This window comes from Indicator indicator, chromosome 13 (genome assembly GCF_027791375.1).
Source record: "Indicator indicator isolate 239-I01 chromosome 13, UM_Iind_1.1, whole genome shotgun sequence".
In the NCBI taxonomy this organism is placed as follows: Eukaryota; Metazoa; Chordata; class Aves; order Piciformes; family Indicatoridae; genus Indicator; species Indicator indicator.
Genome location: NC_072022.1, coordinates 15,624,227 through 15,640,253, shown reverse-complemented (window position 1 = coordinate 15,640,253; position 16,027 = coordinate 15,624,227). Strand labels below are relative to the sequence as shown.

General features: G+C 41.3%; 1 protein-coding gene across 1 annotated transcript in view; it reads left to right on the top strand.

The window, feature by feature from the left end:
- The first annotated feature begins 4,028 nt into the window (after positions 1-4,028).
- The window catches only part of ARHGEF4 (Rho guanine nucleotide exchange factor 4), a 111,469-nt gene continuing 99,470 nt past the window's right edge, over positions 4,029-16,027 (top strand). Inside the window, exons 1-3 of the mRNA XM_054386366.1 lie at positions 4,029-4,328; positions 7,516-7,842; positions 14,007-14,133. Coding sequence (XP_054242341.1) covers positions 4,029-4,328; positions 7,516-7,842; positions 14,007-14,133 — 754 coding nt within the window. The remainder of the gene's footprint in view (positions 4,329-7,515; positions 7,843-14,006; positions 14,134-16,027) is intronic.

The window sequence follows — 16,027 nt, the reverse complement described above, 5'->3', positions numbered from 1 at the left end:
CCCCAAGCACAACAGAACTGGAGATATATGGATCCAGCCAAGAAACAGATGAAGATTATTTTGAGACCCTGTCACATCAGAGTGGATCTTTGTCAGATGTAAAAACTGAGCCTTATGAGAGTGTATCAGACGCAGAATCTGTTCTTAGTGATATAACTAGGGACACTTGCTTGGATTCAAACAGCCTTCTTACTGAAAAAAAAAGTCTGTGCTGTATTCTTAAAGCAAAGGCAGAAACAAACTTCCATGAACTTAAGAGCTCAAGGCAACCGGAACTTACCCAACAGGCACAGTTAGACGCATCCTCAAAATTAACAGCAGCACCAAGGAAAACGGAATGTTTTGTGCAATCTGTGAAGTCAGAAGATGAAGAATTGAATGATGAAGATCTAACATTAACTGATGGTATTTCCAACAGAGAGAATCGAGTCAGTGAAGAGGGCATTATATCACAGACAAGTAGAAGGTTTGTAGCAGCATTGCAAAATAAAGCAGAGTTTGAAAGCATAGTAGTGCGGTCCTGTACCAGCTCCGTACCTACTGCAGATGATGTTACAGGACAGAAGAAAGGTCCTGCGGTATTAAGAATTGCACGTTTCAAAGCACACTCAGAAAGTTGTTTGACTTTTCCTGAGGTGTGGCAATTTTCCTTCGTATCAGATGCAGCATCAAGCTGTAGTTTGCCTAATCTTCATTTTGAAACAAATGGACCTAACTGTAGGATTTACACTGAGACGTCTGACTGTAAGTGTGATTTAGATTCTATGTCCAGTGTAAAATGCAGCAGGAGGAACTCAGTTGGCAGTGAAGAAACTACAGGTAGAAGGATAAAACATGGGAGTGCAGAGACCATGTTTACGTCAGATTCAGTCTTTGACCAGACTTACTCAAAATCGCAGTCACCACTCACCAGGTCAGAGATTACAGAAAGTAAAACATGGCACAGTGTACCAGAAAATATCAGTGCTCAAAGCAAGACAGACTATGTGGGGAACTGTATTCATCTGACAGACAAATTTAGTTGGTCATGTTCCAGAATACATCTTCAAAGCCTGGATTTGGAATACACTTGGAAAAATGTAGGAAAGGTACCTGTAAGCCCTGAAAAGGCAATACAAATTGAGGGCAAATTTGGCATAAAAAGAGTTCTTCTTAATTCTGACATGGACTCAAATGGGTGCCAGCTTTCTCAACCAGCAGGTTCTTCCCAATGTGTTGATTATTTGCACCCTGAATCAGAGACGTGTGGTCTTACCCCAGAAGCAGCAGGTACAAGTTTATCTTCTACACAGATTGATGCTTGTGAATGTAACCTGAAACCAAAGGAGATTTCATCAGCTCTGGGCTGTGAGCCAGTGATCATAAACACTGAAGAACATATAAATAATGACCAGTACAGAGCTGAACAAGATCTGGAAGCAGACAGATTCCCTTGTGATATTGATGTTGAATCTGGCATTGGTGACACCAAGAACCTAGCAGCTTGTCATGTAGGTTTTCCTGCTATTGTGGAAAACAGAGATTGTGATTCTTCTATAAACTGTGTTTCCACTGATAGAGTACATCAGAGAAGTTTGAAAGAGAATGGCCTTAAATCTGAACTGCCAGGTATGGAGATTGTGGTAGGGGAAAGATGGGTAGATGATTCTTCTAACCATGACGTTGGTTGGAAAGTCCTAGAAGCCACATTGCAAGCAGGTGGCAGTAACACTGGGGCAGAGCACAAAGAGTCAATGCAGCAAAGTTCAACTTGCAAAACTGATGCCTTAAAGAGTCACTCTGAGCTAGTAACAAATAAACATGCTCCTCATGAAGGAAAGGATGAAGATGTCTTTACTGTTGAAGTGACTCCTAGATCAGATTATCTAAACCAGAGAAGGCATTCTTTGACTATTCCAGAGTTAAAGCCTGCCCTAATTATAGTATCTGTAGAGCAGAAAGGATTGCAGTCTAAGACACTGAATGATAACCTTCCTACTGATGCTGTGACTGGAACATTGAGAAATGTAGTGAGGAGGGATTTGTTGTCTCCTCAAACTGTCAGCAAGCCACATGATGAAGCAGAGAGAGTTCTGAGTGAAAGCTGTAGCTGTGAAGAACAAATTCTGGCCAACCACTCTGTTCTTGGTAGTGCAGAGTTACTCCCTAGTAAGAATATAGCTGAAGAAAACCCAGAAGTTTCAGAAGAGACAGGAGATAAAACAGATGCCGTTTCATCCTCAGGGCTCACCTGTAATAATTTCTGGGTAATGAGTGCAGAAGTGGAATTCGGGGGTGTTCCTGTACCACTGGGCAATGATACACCCACTGGAAGAGGTCAGGCAGATCAATGTGAAGAAGCACACAGCACTTGGCATAGCAGAAGTGATGGTATGATCTCTGAGACAGAGCCCTGCAGAGCAAAGACTGGTTTTGAGATAGAGACAGAACAGTTCAGAGGGTCACAGGCTGAAACAAAGGATAAGCAGGTGTCTAAGGAAGAGGAATTCAAAGCACATCAAGGCAGAGAGAAAGGCTTGTATATAGATAGTGCAGCAACACTGGAAATGTGCAACGTAAGAAATTTGTGTCAGGGTGCTTCAGACCTTCAAGAGCCCAACATCATCTCTGAGCAAGCACTAGGTAGGCAAGGAAGTGAAGGCTGTGATGATTCAAAGGAAGAAATAAGTAATTGTGAAGAACCTTCTCCTAGTGAAAGAAAGGAGAACTCTCCTTCAGAAAACACACCTAGCCCTAGCAAAGACGGCATGCTGAATCTAGATGAGTCTGATGTCTTTAACTATTCTGCGAAAAGGGATACCCATTATGCTTGTGTGCTGGGCCTAGATAACATAAGTACCTGCAGCACTAACAGCGAGGAGATGGAGGAGAATGCATCTAACGTCCTGGGAAGTAGCAGCAGTCTCTATAAAACTATGCAAAAGACAACAAAGAATGGGAATAATGGGAAAGCTTCCAGGTTTTTAGTATTCTCAAAAATGACATCTTTCAGGAAAACTAAGCCTGGTACAGCAGAAAATCAGGGAAATAGCAGTTTCTTCAGCAGCAAGGTAAAGTTGGAAGAACTGGATGCTGGGAAAGAGGATGACGACACTGAAAGTTTACAGTCTTTCAAAAGTTGTTCTTCTGGTTCAGCTTTCTACAGGAAGGAAAGCTACACCTCTGAGTACTCTGATGATGATGATTTATTTTATGAGAGACCTGCAGGATTATTCCACAGAATGAGCTTGAGGAAAGCTTCTGGCTCTGGTCGAATATTGATGGAAGACATAGATAAAAATTCAACTTCTCCCACACTGGCTGCTGTTAAATATGCAGTTTCGTGTTCAGCTGAAAACAGTGACAGTGAACCTGTAGAGTATGCTGGAATTAGGAAATCATTCCCTGAAAATGAATACAAAAGAAACAAAATCCCTGAGGCTAAGAAGTTTAGGACAAGATTGGCTTTGGCACACAAATCCCTCTCAAGCTTATTTGAATCCAAATCTCCAGAAAAGGAAAACACTGAGCAGAGTTCAAGAGTATCACTGAAAAATGAAAAGGAGAAAGCCAAATTTCGTCAGAGTGCCTGGAAAACTTTTCTAAAAAGCAAGGAGGCAGATGGACTAAAAAGGCCTGTCTTAGCAAGCTTATCACCATCACAAGAGAGTCTGAATGCAGCCAGCAGGCATGTAATGAGAACAAAATCAAAAGAGCAACAGGATAGTTCCGATAGAAGCACATTTTTTGGAACAGAAACAGCTAACGCCCTCTCAACAGACACCAACTATTTTGACACTTCTGTGCAGCCTGTAGGTGTCTCTCCACCTGCAAGTATGTCAAGAAAACGAACACAGTCCTATGACACGGGCATGAGATACTCACCAAATTCAGACTGCAATGAACAGCAGGAGGCTCTGAGCAACAGTTTAAATACGTCTTCAGAGGAATACTGGATAAAATCTCTGGTTAGCCCTACTGACTTGCACTTGCCATTTAATCAGTCAAGTCCATCATGTCCCCAGATGTCAAACTCTGATGATAAAGACATGCCTTGTAGGCCCATGAGTCCTAAACCACGGAGTCCACGCTCTGCTTCTCAACACAAGAGCTTCCGCTACCCTGGAAGAATATATGCTGCTTCAATGATCTCTCTCAGGAACAGCTTTGCAGTTGAAGGCCATTTGGAGGCTCCTGAGAGACCAAAAACGCTGAAACCCAGAGGTAGTCTCTTACTTTCTGTACACTCACTGAACAATGAATACCAGAGGGATGACAGTGGCATAAGCAGTCAATCTCAGATCAGCTTAAACACAGCTTCTTCCACTAGTGACATGGTCCAAGATGAGGTGAGTTGTTGCTTGGGAATGATCAGGTGGTGGTTTTGTTTCCAATATTTTGGTTTAATATAGTTTAGGAATTCCTGTGAAACTCTTCAGTGGCTTAAACAACATGCAGGTTAGATGGATGCTTAAATATTCCTCTTTGTCTAATACAAGAAGCGTTACTTAATTGTTCTGTTTCTGTTCAAGATAACATGAATTGCTGCACTAAGGGAGGATTTACCACAAAAACCTCAAGGAATGGAGTCATCACAACATGCCAGTACACCTCAGACAGATGACACAAACACCACTCTGTGTTCAATTCCAGTTTTTACTTGGGTTTTACCTCTCTTAAAATAAGGCAGAGACTAGTCTTCTAAATGGTGTATAGTAAATAAGTTTCTCTAAGTGAAAGGCAACATAGCATTCCCATTGCTAGCAGTAGCTTTTTAAGAAGTAAAATCTTTTTCTTTAGACAACAAGCAGCTGTCTTTGAAAGCACTATGAGTGTTTTGCAGGCACTGTAGCTACTTTTTGATTGGCAGTAGGAGTCCATTCCTGGCTTTTCTACAGCAAACAGAAAAAAAACATGTACCCAGGGTCCTTTTGATGTTGTATTGAGTTCTGCTCCTGGTAACACATTGATTTTCTTGTGGTAGACTGGATCTCACAGGAAAAATTATATCTTATTAGGGGTTTCTTGATTGTCTGAGGCCTTTAAAAGCAGTGACTTCCTCTGTCAGTAGGCTTTTAATATCAGAGAAGATTTCCCAAACTGTAAGTATCTGGGAGCTGAGGAATTTCTTTTAGCAACCAAGCACAAACCACCAGAGTGATTGGGATTGATCCAGTAGCTGAGATCCCAGAACCTGGATTGATCATCCTAGTTTTTCAGTATTAATGATAATGAGTTTTGACATGAAGAAACGAACAAAATTATTTTGTTGAACAGATTTGCAAAAAATGGCACATGAAAGAGGGTATGAGATCCTGCATACCACAAGCAGACATTTTTCAGAGAGTTCGGGAATCTGGAACTGCTTGATCAGTTCTGCAGCTGAAGGCTGATAGTGTTCAACCCATTTGAGTGCTCACACAGCTTTTGCTGCTGGTGGTCCCTTTTTTCTCTTACATTCCACGTTATATTGAAGTTTTAAGATACCTCCCTATTTTTATTACAGAAACTTCCTATTTTTTTGTATAGAAAGAAAAAAGTTGGTTGAAATGCTCCTTGGGAGGTCGTCTAATCCTACCTCCTTCTTTAGACAGGACTAGTGGCAACACCAGATAGAAGAAAACATGACTTTGTCTAACCAAGTCTTTAAAACTTCCATTGCTAGAGATTTCATCGTCTTTCTGGGGAACATGTTCTTCAGGAATTTTTTTTTTTCCTAATGTCCAACCACAGCTTTCCAGGCAACAATTTCTGGCCGCTGTCTTTTGGCATTTTCTGGCACTACTGAGAAGAAATTGTATCCACCATCCATGTACTGCCTTTAGTACCCTTACATAATCCTGAATGAATCCAGTTCCCTTGAATTCTCCTAACGTGTTCCAAATTAATTTTTTTTTTCTGGTGGATTGGTTCATTTTGATTTGGTGGGTTGTTTGGTTGGTTGGGGTTTTTTTTGCTTGTTTGTTTGTTTTTGTTTTTAAGCTAGTGTTGTCTGGAATTTGCAGAGTTAAGTCTTTCCAACATAGTTATCATCTAAACATGAAGGATGGTCTTCCTTGTGTATGTTGCTAAGTAAAGAGGTGATAAAATTTTTAGTGGTGGGTTTGAAGAAAAGTCTTTTATTATTCCACAGCAGTAAAGAAATTGCAAAAAAAAAAAACAAACATAATTGTGAAGTTTCTTGAGCTCGCTTTGCAGTGTGCACTCTGTGATAGGAATGTGTATATATTTCCCAAGCCCCCAACCATGTACTTTTCCAGTGATAGTGTGGTGCCAAACTGAGCTGGATCAGCTTGCTCCTGATGCCTCTGGCTGCAGCACTGATAAGTAACCCTGCTTAGCCTCCTGGAGCACAGACCAGTTCTGATATTACCTGCTAATGGTTAACCTTCTCCAAGTTACATTCAGGACAAAGATCCTATGATGAAAACAACAAGACAGAACAATTACCAGTTTGCTGCTGTGTCAGAACTTTCGATATATGCTTAATTAATCTGCTTTGTGGTATCATTTTACTTACATAATTGTGTTACCCTGCAGGCAAGCAGGGCCTACTATGCCCTGTGTTCAGAATCTGTGCAAGTTCTTGTTTATCTCCAATATGATGAGGTTAGGCACAGAATACCAGCAGAATACACTTCCCTTTTTCATAGCATCTCATAGATAAGAAGCATTTATGGTCTTAGTTCTTAGTGGTGAAGAAGCACTGGTCTGGGTTTGTTTGCTTATTGAGAGTAGACAGGAAATGCCTGCAGTGATTTAAAGGTGGTTGTATCTGGGTTCTTCAAATAAACTCTGAGAAAATGGAGAGATACTACTTTCAGGACACAACAGTTTCTTATGAAAAGAGGCTCATGAGGTCATTCCTTAGTGTTGTTATCTCCCACCTTAACTATTATTGATTCTAACAGTGATGCTACCTGGAATAGTAGTTAGATGCCTGAGAGCATGCTTGATTTCAAATTGTTCCAGTGCAAAAGTTGTAATTTTGTGCAAGCACTTGTTAAAAGCTAAAGAGAGGGAAGTGAAAAGTTCCCTGCTCTTGGCCCAAAATCAAGCAAATAAAATGGAGAGCATAAAAAGTATGTCAGGAAGCATAGGGCTCAATCTATCAGACCTGCAGGCATCTAGGAAGCTTTCTCACATAGTGTAGCTGAAGCAGAATCAGAAAGCCAGAGGCAGACAAGACTGGTCATTATTGTATTTTCAGAACACTGTCTGTCCTTGTAAATAATATTCTATAGACAGAGTGACCTAAATCCCAGTAGTAATGTTATTGTAATATGGCATGCAGGATGAGGGTGAAAAGGGCATTGCCCTATGCAGAGGGAGTGTGTATTACATTCTCAAAGGACAGCAGAGCTGCTGCTTCAGGGTGAAGCACCTCTAAACCTGTGGAGAAGGCTGAATGATAAGATCGGCTGAACAGTTCTGGTGCTAGATAGCTGAGCTTTACCATCTTCTTACAACTTCTCTGAAGAAAACAAAATTTCCAGCCAACAAACCCTGTGTTTTCACCTGCTGTCTGTAAAACAGGAGTCTAAACAGCAATGTCAAACGCCACCTGAAAAGAGGCCAAATGAGAAATGGGTTCCCCATCGCAAAAGGAGGCCTCCCCAGGTTCCATCATCCCCATGCCCTATATCCACCTTTGAGAGCAAAGCCTGGAGGCTTTCCTTCCTTGCACCAGATGAAAAAGCCAAGGAGATTCCAGAGAGGAGGAGGAAGAGACCTAAACCTCTCTATAAGTGCTTCAGCTTCGATGATGTTTGGATGGAGAGGAACCAAAAAAGAAAGCTAGAGAAGGAGACACAGCCAGAGAAAGGGATTCAGTTGCGACACGTCCCAGAGGACCAGTTAAAAGTAAGAAACCACACCACCATCCTCCTCATTCATTGGCACTGTCTTCCTCTCTGCTCAGGCTGCACCTTTCTACTGTCAGCATAATCCTGTCCTTGTACTTTATCTGGTACCATTTCCATCTGTTTTTATTTGGTCTTGGTAGTCTGTGGAGACTGTTCAGACAGTAGACTAGTGCATAAGTAATGATCTCTAAAGGTGGTGGGCTTTTTAGTCACTGTGAGCAATTCTTGCCTCATGCCATGTTGGACAATAGGATGCAAGAGCATCAGAATGCTCTGTGAGCTGAATGGTGGGGGAGCAGGCAGCCCATCAAAGTTGCCTTGAATCAGTAAAAATTAAACTGATGAAATCTCATGTGGTGCCTTGCGGCATTGCTGTATAACTTTAACAAGGAATGTCTAAATTAGACTTCACTTGAATCTGAGGCCAGCTCCACGTTTCCTACTGAGAGAAATTCCTGCTGTGAAGTGCTCAAAGAACAATGCCACGGGGGCTTTAGCTATTAGTATTCTCCTCTCCACAGGGGCAGACTTTTAGATCAGCGTTCTGATTGCTTGTGACAAACTTTGTGGCTGTTGTGACTCACACTGATGGCATCTGTTGCTCTTGGATGCAGAGATGAAGTCCGTTCCCTTCAGGGAGAGCTGTGAATCTGTATCCAAGAGCCAAATTTAGCCTTCATACACATAAAGAACTTCTGGGGAAAAAGGACATAAGACACAAGGGCAGTTTATGCAGTATCTGATGCTAATATGGAGGAAGCTTCTGAGCAAGCTTGAAATCGAGTAGCAGATATTCAAACAAAAGCTTTCCTCAGGGTTTTCTCTTATGATTTTTCTGCATTTATTTTCCTTTCACTGTGTTGTCCTTGTCTATTTCTGTTTGTTCTTGCATCAAAATGACAACATCCGAGGGGAGCTGAGGCCCCAGTCTTGCCACCACTTCAGCACATGCTTGACCCTATGTGCACAAATAATTCTGTGGATGGTGAGGGGAAAGCAACCACTTGTCTACTATGGCTTGCTGGCAGTAAATCTGCTGCCTTGTACCCGTCTGCCTGGGATAGCCTCCCAGGAAAACTGATGGACACCTGGGACAGAAAGCCAGGCTAGTTCCAGAAATGGTTTCTGAAAAACTGCTTGCTCTCCTCAAGAAAAGGGGCTACAAATCTGTGCTATTTTGTACTTGTAGGGCTCCTATTTTGCATGTGTAGGGCTCTTCAAATCAAAATATTGCCAGCTGATGCTCAGATGAGTGTTGGGTATGATTCTATGGTATATTGCCTACTCTCAGTTCAGTGTGGATGCTCCCCTGTCTCAGCTCCATACTGGCTTGTGTATTTCTGTGGTTCAAGTGAGCATGGACCAAGCCATGGCTGGTGGGTCAAACTCAGTAGGAGACATGCTCTTTAGCCTAGTTATTTTCATCACCAGAGCAAAGACAGAGGTACATGGGCAAAAGTCTTGGCATGTTCCAAAAGCTTAACACTAGATTTATGAAACCCATGTAATGTGGGCCTTGCAATGTGGAGGATGCTGGAGACCTGCCTCTGTATGTGTGTGCATGTAGCTATGCTTGCAGATGGGCCCATAATTTGTAGAACCCTGATACTGAGCTCCAACAGCTGGAGATGTCAATAGCACACCTTTGCAGTGTTATCTGTGGAAAGTTCACCATAACCTGGCAAGGTTCTGGATGCCAGGACTAACCAATCCTAGGCCACTTCTCATAGAAATAAATCCTCCTGTTTTGTGACTTGGTTCAATAACATTTTTGCTAATGATAGCATCTTGGATGTTTAGAATTGCAGCTGGGGGCTCAGCCCCACTACTTCAGTTATGTTGAAGTAATGTTCCTGACGCATGTGTATGTGGTTGGTTTTTTTCTTTTTTTGTTGGATGGATTTTTTGTTTTCTTGGGTTTGTTTGCTTGTTTTTTAAATCAATTAATTAATTGTGTGGCTTTTCTGCCTTGTGCAAAGTTCTGAGTGCTTAGTCCTGTATAGGCATGAAACAAACTAGGGAAAATGAATCCCTGGCTTGCATAGGCTCAGTGATAAACATGCTGAAAATATTTTTTACCGTTCCTTGACAAGTGTGGATAGAGATGGAAATCTAGCCCATGCTGCAGGGCATGTTGGCCAGCACTGAGACCATTAGTGCTTCTAAGAAGATCGGCCAGTTACCTCAATGGCTTCCCCTGGAGCCATCAGCTCACACAGCTTGAATACCGTCTGCTCTGCTGATTGACTGCATATTTTGATGCTGCAGGAAAGCAGCTTCTCCTTTAAGCATTTCCACCCTTACTTTCTCGTGCAAACTTGCCTCTAAATTGTAATCAGCTGCATAACAATTGGCAGCTGCCCAGTACTCATTGAGGTGTCCTCACTGAACCTCACCTGCCTGGGGGGCTTCTGAGCTTGAGGCAATGTTCTGCTTCATTCTTCTTAAGGTAGTAAAGGTGAGTAGAAAATATAGTAACATAGAGATGGAGTTGTTTTTTTACTGTTTTGGGTAGTTGCAGTGTGTTATGGTAGATTGACTGCTTTTGTGGGCAGGCCAAGAGAGCACAATGTTAAAGTTTTTTGAGACAACTGTTAGAATTTAGTGTCTATTTCCTATATGCCCACATGACTGCATTTCTTGGCCTACATTTTTTGTTTATAATAGTCACCAAGTAGTTTCTTTTTCCTATTGTGTTTTAGTCTGTCTTTGCAACTGTGTTCCTGTCATAACACTGGCTCATTCATACTCCCAAGTGTGGTGGGAGTGCTGTCACAACCTGCAGTGTTGGAGGGTGGTTTTATAAAGATGCTAAATTCCTTTTTATAAGAAGAAATGAATTATCACAAAAGAAGCTTTTTGAGATGTTCATTGTCTCTTTAGATTTTGTGAGGGGCTTTGGAGATCCGAAATTGCAAGTCTGATGTTTTCTGACATGTACATGGCTGCCTTGGGATGTGTGGCTTCAGTTATGACAAGTCCTATTATATTAAGTTAAGAGCAGGTCAGCATACAAGGTGACATAATGCTGCAATATTGTGGAAACAACTAATAGGTCAAGCCAGGGAGGAATTCTTGATTTTTCAAGTGTTGATTTCTGATACTACTCTCACATTCATATCAATGCATGGTGTAGTAGTAATAAGAACCAGTTCTAAACACTGGAATTTGGCATTCAGAGGGAGATAAACAGTCAAGAAACTGTTTTTAAACTTAAAAATTAACTACTTGAAATACCAGTTCTAAGTAATTCTATGTACTAGTCTTTGTTTTGCTGCTTGTCAGCTTTAAATGGGAACAGTCTGTGTAAATTCCCAGAGTCAAACTCAAAGCTTGACCCAGGTGTCCCTTATAATGAAATGCTACCAATAAGCTGAGCAGCTTCTGATCTTCTGATCTGTTACTTATTTTTAATGCAGTATAAATTACCTAGCTGGAGCAGAGACAATACCCCAAATCACTGATACGTGTAAAGCTAGAATGGCAATGATCTCTGTTTTGGAATTATTTTTGCAAAAAATGTTTTAGAGATGTCTCTGAACTGCCTATCTGCTCCTATACTTCTCTTCCCTATTTTGATTAAAAAGTTAAAACTTGACTGTTAAGCTTGATGCCTCTCAAGTGCACAGCAACAGAAGCACAGACATAGCTTCTACATGCATTTGTTAGAGCATGGTTTCTGCACTGCCAAATTAGAGAGGTTCCTAAAGTCCCATCAGGGGACTGTACCCAACGGGGGTATAGATTGGAAAAAAACTCTGTTTTATTTTGAAACAGAAGTGAGAAGCAGTGAAGATGAGACCTTTAGATTATTGCCCTGAATATGGCTCCTGGAAATCTGATTTTACCCCATCTAGAAGAAGAAAATTAAATTTTGCTGTGTGCTACCATGGTTAAGAGCACTGTGGGCACACTTCAAGAGGGTAATTAACACTCTGTGGGGAGGGGATTGAGTGACCTAAGTCTTCCCCTGCTGTGTACCTGGCAAGGCACAGATAGGCAACAGGGGTAAATGTCTCTTCCAGGGGCCAAATTGCTGAGCAGAAGAGCATAGAAATAACCCTCCTGAACCTATAGCAGAAAATGTGGAAGAAAGGGTCTTCATTACCTCTAGTCCCTTATTTCCTCTCCTTTCCCTTGTGGGTTGGGGGAAATCCTGCCCATGTAGTACTAACATCTCTGAACATGCCTTTTCTCTTGACTGGAGGTGAGGTTGCACAGGCTGTCCACTGTGATGTAGAAATCATGTGATGCCTGTACCTGAAATGTGCTCTGATGTGCCTGGGATTAATAAGAATGAAGTCTGCAGTTTTTTATTGTCATGGCCCTGACAATAGTATTCTATTCCTAGTCTTAAACTGAACAGTAATGCATTCTATCACCTTTCATGTAAAGAACCTAGACTTTACCCTTGGCATTTTCAGAGCTGTAGCCCAGTAAGTTGCCTATTTTGCTTGATTTCGTGGTTACTGGAAGAGCATGTGCTCCCACTGGGGCATTGCTGTGGCTTTTCTCTCAGGTTAGTTTGAACAGGGTTCATGATGTTGCTCAGGATATGGTGATTTGAGCCAAGTGCTGGCTGTGTTCTCTTTGCTTAGGAAACTAAGTCCAGGAAGAATAAATCAAACCAGTCATAGAGCAGCAGTACTTTCAGCTGCTTGGGCAGGGTATGGCTACTCCATGAGCTTAGTCTGCTGTTCAGTTTTGGCTGTTTTGACTAATTGCCATCTTCTAAAGAAGAGGCTTCAGACCAAGGCTAGTCAGCAGGCTCTGTGTCAATGGATACAGTGTAGGCTGGTAGGCAGAAGGAAAGATCCTAGACAAACTCCTGGGCCTTAATATACCAAACTCCTGGTTCTATGAAGTATAGATATGTTGTAATTGGAAGTCACAGTAGCAAAAGGAAGGGGCAATACAGAGAGGAAAATTGGCTACACCCATGGGACCAGTGCTTACTGACCAGCTGATCTCTCAGCTGCCTGCAGTCACCAGTATTTTCTCTGTGTGTCAGCCATAGGAGGTATGTGAAAGAAAAGAGAAGGAAAAAGGAGTAAAATCATATCTGCATTATGCATTAAATTCTCCAAGTTTCAATGACTTTGACTATAATCTGTATTGCTCATTGTCAGATGATCTATATTCTTGTAGTATTTTGTCCAGTGTCTTGTGATTCCTCAAGGAATTAGCAAGGGAATGTTGATCACATTTCCTTATAACGAACAGATATTTTCTGTTTCAAATTAGATGAGAGGAGACAGAAAACATCAAAAGTTTTTTGGTACTGCGAAAATGATGGAAAATACTGGTTTTGACATAGGAAAGGAGAACCTTGTTTGTATTTTGGATTTGGTTGATAAATTTAATTAAAAAAACTCTAAGTGAATGTCTGCATAAGAAATTGCAGTTAGCCTGCGGGTGGATGGGGTATCTTTATGGCAGTGGTTTGTATGTCTGTGACTTCTTAAATGAAAAAAAAAATCCTGTCTTTTCAGCTTATTTTAACTCTGAGTTGCTGAGGCATTGGAGGTTGTAAGCTGTGTCTATATGTCTATATATCTTTTCCTCCTTAAAGCAGGAGGAGTTATTAATGAGATCTGGCAATGGTATAGAGCTTTCAAATTTTTATAAAGTTCTGTAAGGTTTGTAGAACAATCAGCCAGGCAGAGGAGAGGGTGAGAGAGCCTGCTCACACCTGAAACTGAGGAGAAGAATGTTGTGGTATCTGTGTCCTATATGACTGGGGACTGGTACCCATAAATATGTGAAGGGAAAAGCTTTATTTACATGCTAAATACCAGAACAGAAATTATTAGTAATAAAGTTGTAGGACACAGTTCTGTAGCTGAGGGGTGACTGGTTGGGGTGCCACTAGATACACTTCATAAGAAGGAGTGAAACTTTCTGTAAACATAGGTATGTTTGGTAATATGTGAAATATGAGTCCAGTACCTGGCTATTCACTTCTCCTGTTCTTACTACCTTGCAGTTTTCCTGCCTTCTCGCTGTTTTCTAACCTCTCTAGCCATAATCATCCACATGTGTCTAACTAATATGCTAATAGTTATCAGGGGTGGAAAGAGGCACTCTGTGATGAGTGCTATCTTTTGTCCTATAGGGCATCTAAGCTTAATGTTTGTCGTCTTTGTTTTCCCTCTTGTGCAGGCTGGAATAAGTCCATCCATCACATCTGATGCCTTTGACATCCTACCACTGAAACTGCATCCTTTTTCCCAGAGCACTCCAACAGGCTTAGACTGCATGGGCTGGAAACGACACATATCCTCTTCTGGTGTGTACACTAGTCTTAGTTGGACATGAATTGTGAGAGAATTATGTTGGATTTGGGGGTATGGAAATGAAGATTTCTAACGTGTTTATGTTGAATGCTGCATCTGTATCTGGGCAGAAATATGCTTCAGAATTAATCCTTTTATGTGCTTCTTGTATTCTGGTTTGTTTCTCCCCTGAGCGAAAAAACAGGGTGCTAATTGAAGGCAGTGGTCAGCTTCCCAGTGAAAATCACTGATGGCAGTGACAGCATGCTTCATGTAGCAACATTGTGTTATCTCAGGAGAACTCTGTCTCACCTGGGATGATGTCATCCATATCACACCCTTGAATTAGATTTCTGCAGATGAAACAGACTCTCTGCCTTGTGTTTGCTAGAGAGCACTACAATGGTTATGGTGAGGTTCCTCTCAAGCTGCTAATTAGGCACTAAAGAAACTCAATGAGCCTCTAGAGGTAGACATTTCCTGTACTTTAAATATATCACCTTAAAGAGCAAGTCTGCTGTATTTTCATGAGGAACATGCATGAAGTCTCATATCTGCTTCATTTCCAAAGATTGATGCTTTCAGAATTAAAATATAAGTTGCAAAGATTGTTAAACAGTGAGACATCTGTGCAGATGTTTTACTTCTCCATCTGACAGTGCCTGCCCAAACACTGCAGATATCTCTATCACAGCAATTTGGGGCATATTAAGAAAAGCAGTGTGCAGAGGATTTGTTTGGTAGTTAGGAATCTGTCCAGAAAAAGGCAACCACAGTTGGATGCCAAGCTGCCATTTCTGCCTCTGAAAGTCTCTTGATGCTGTCAATTAAACACTGCTGGAATTACCTAATTAAGGGACCATAACATTGTCCTAATTACATCAGAGTTGAATGGTCCTAATATTTTGTCAAACAACACTGGTTTGCTTTCAGACATGTTGTACAACTCCTGTGCAGAGTCATGAGGTTAGATCTGGAAATAAAAAACCAAACCACTTATTACCATGGTTTCAAGAGCCTGCCTCTGCTCTCTCAACATTGAGAGCTTTGATCACTTGCTGTCACAAGCATCTGGTGTTGCCCCAACACTTAGGACCAGCTCCCTGGCTGAACTTAAAGCTGCAGCTTTAGTCCTTGGAAATCCTGGATGGAAACCCATCATTGTCAAGTTGTCTGTGCATCTCTGATGTTAGCTGAAATTCCACCATTGTCATAGAAGTAAATTTTGAGTCACAGCTGATACAAATTTCATGGTGGTTCCCAACTGGGATCTCAGGGAGCTAAAAAATATGTATGAATTTTGGAGGGTAAATAGAGGAAGTAGAGTGACCAGTTGGCAGAGCTGTAGGTGTTTATATATACTTTCTAGAAATGGATTGTGAAACCTGACGTGTCTGTGATTCACACAGTATTCCTGAGGTAGGTACAAGTGAATCTTATATTATGACCTAAGCCTGAACCCCCAGAATTTCTGTGTAAATGTAGCAAAAACCAACTAAAAGCAAACACACACACAAAAAAACCTAGCACAAACAAAAAACAAACAACCCTTTTTTCCATGACCAGAAACATGCTAGCTGGGCAGGAAACTGATGAACAGAGGAAGTACTGCAATTCTTCTGCCATAGCTGTCTCCCTATTAGCTGCTGGTTTGGGGCTTCATGTGAATCATGTTGGGGATGATCAGTATGTGCAGGTATCTTTGTGGTAGGATGAAGCTGGAAAGAAAACTGCAAATTAATGAAACAATACTCTTTAAATTGTTGGATCAGTTTTAGGATTGGGAATGTCCTTCAGGAAGCAGTAATGCAACAGAATGTCCTCTTTGGTTCTTGCACAGCCTTGTTGTGATACCTGTTGCTTTTGACAGAGCTGTAGGTCACTAAATATAAAATTAAATGACAATAT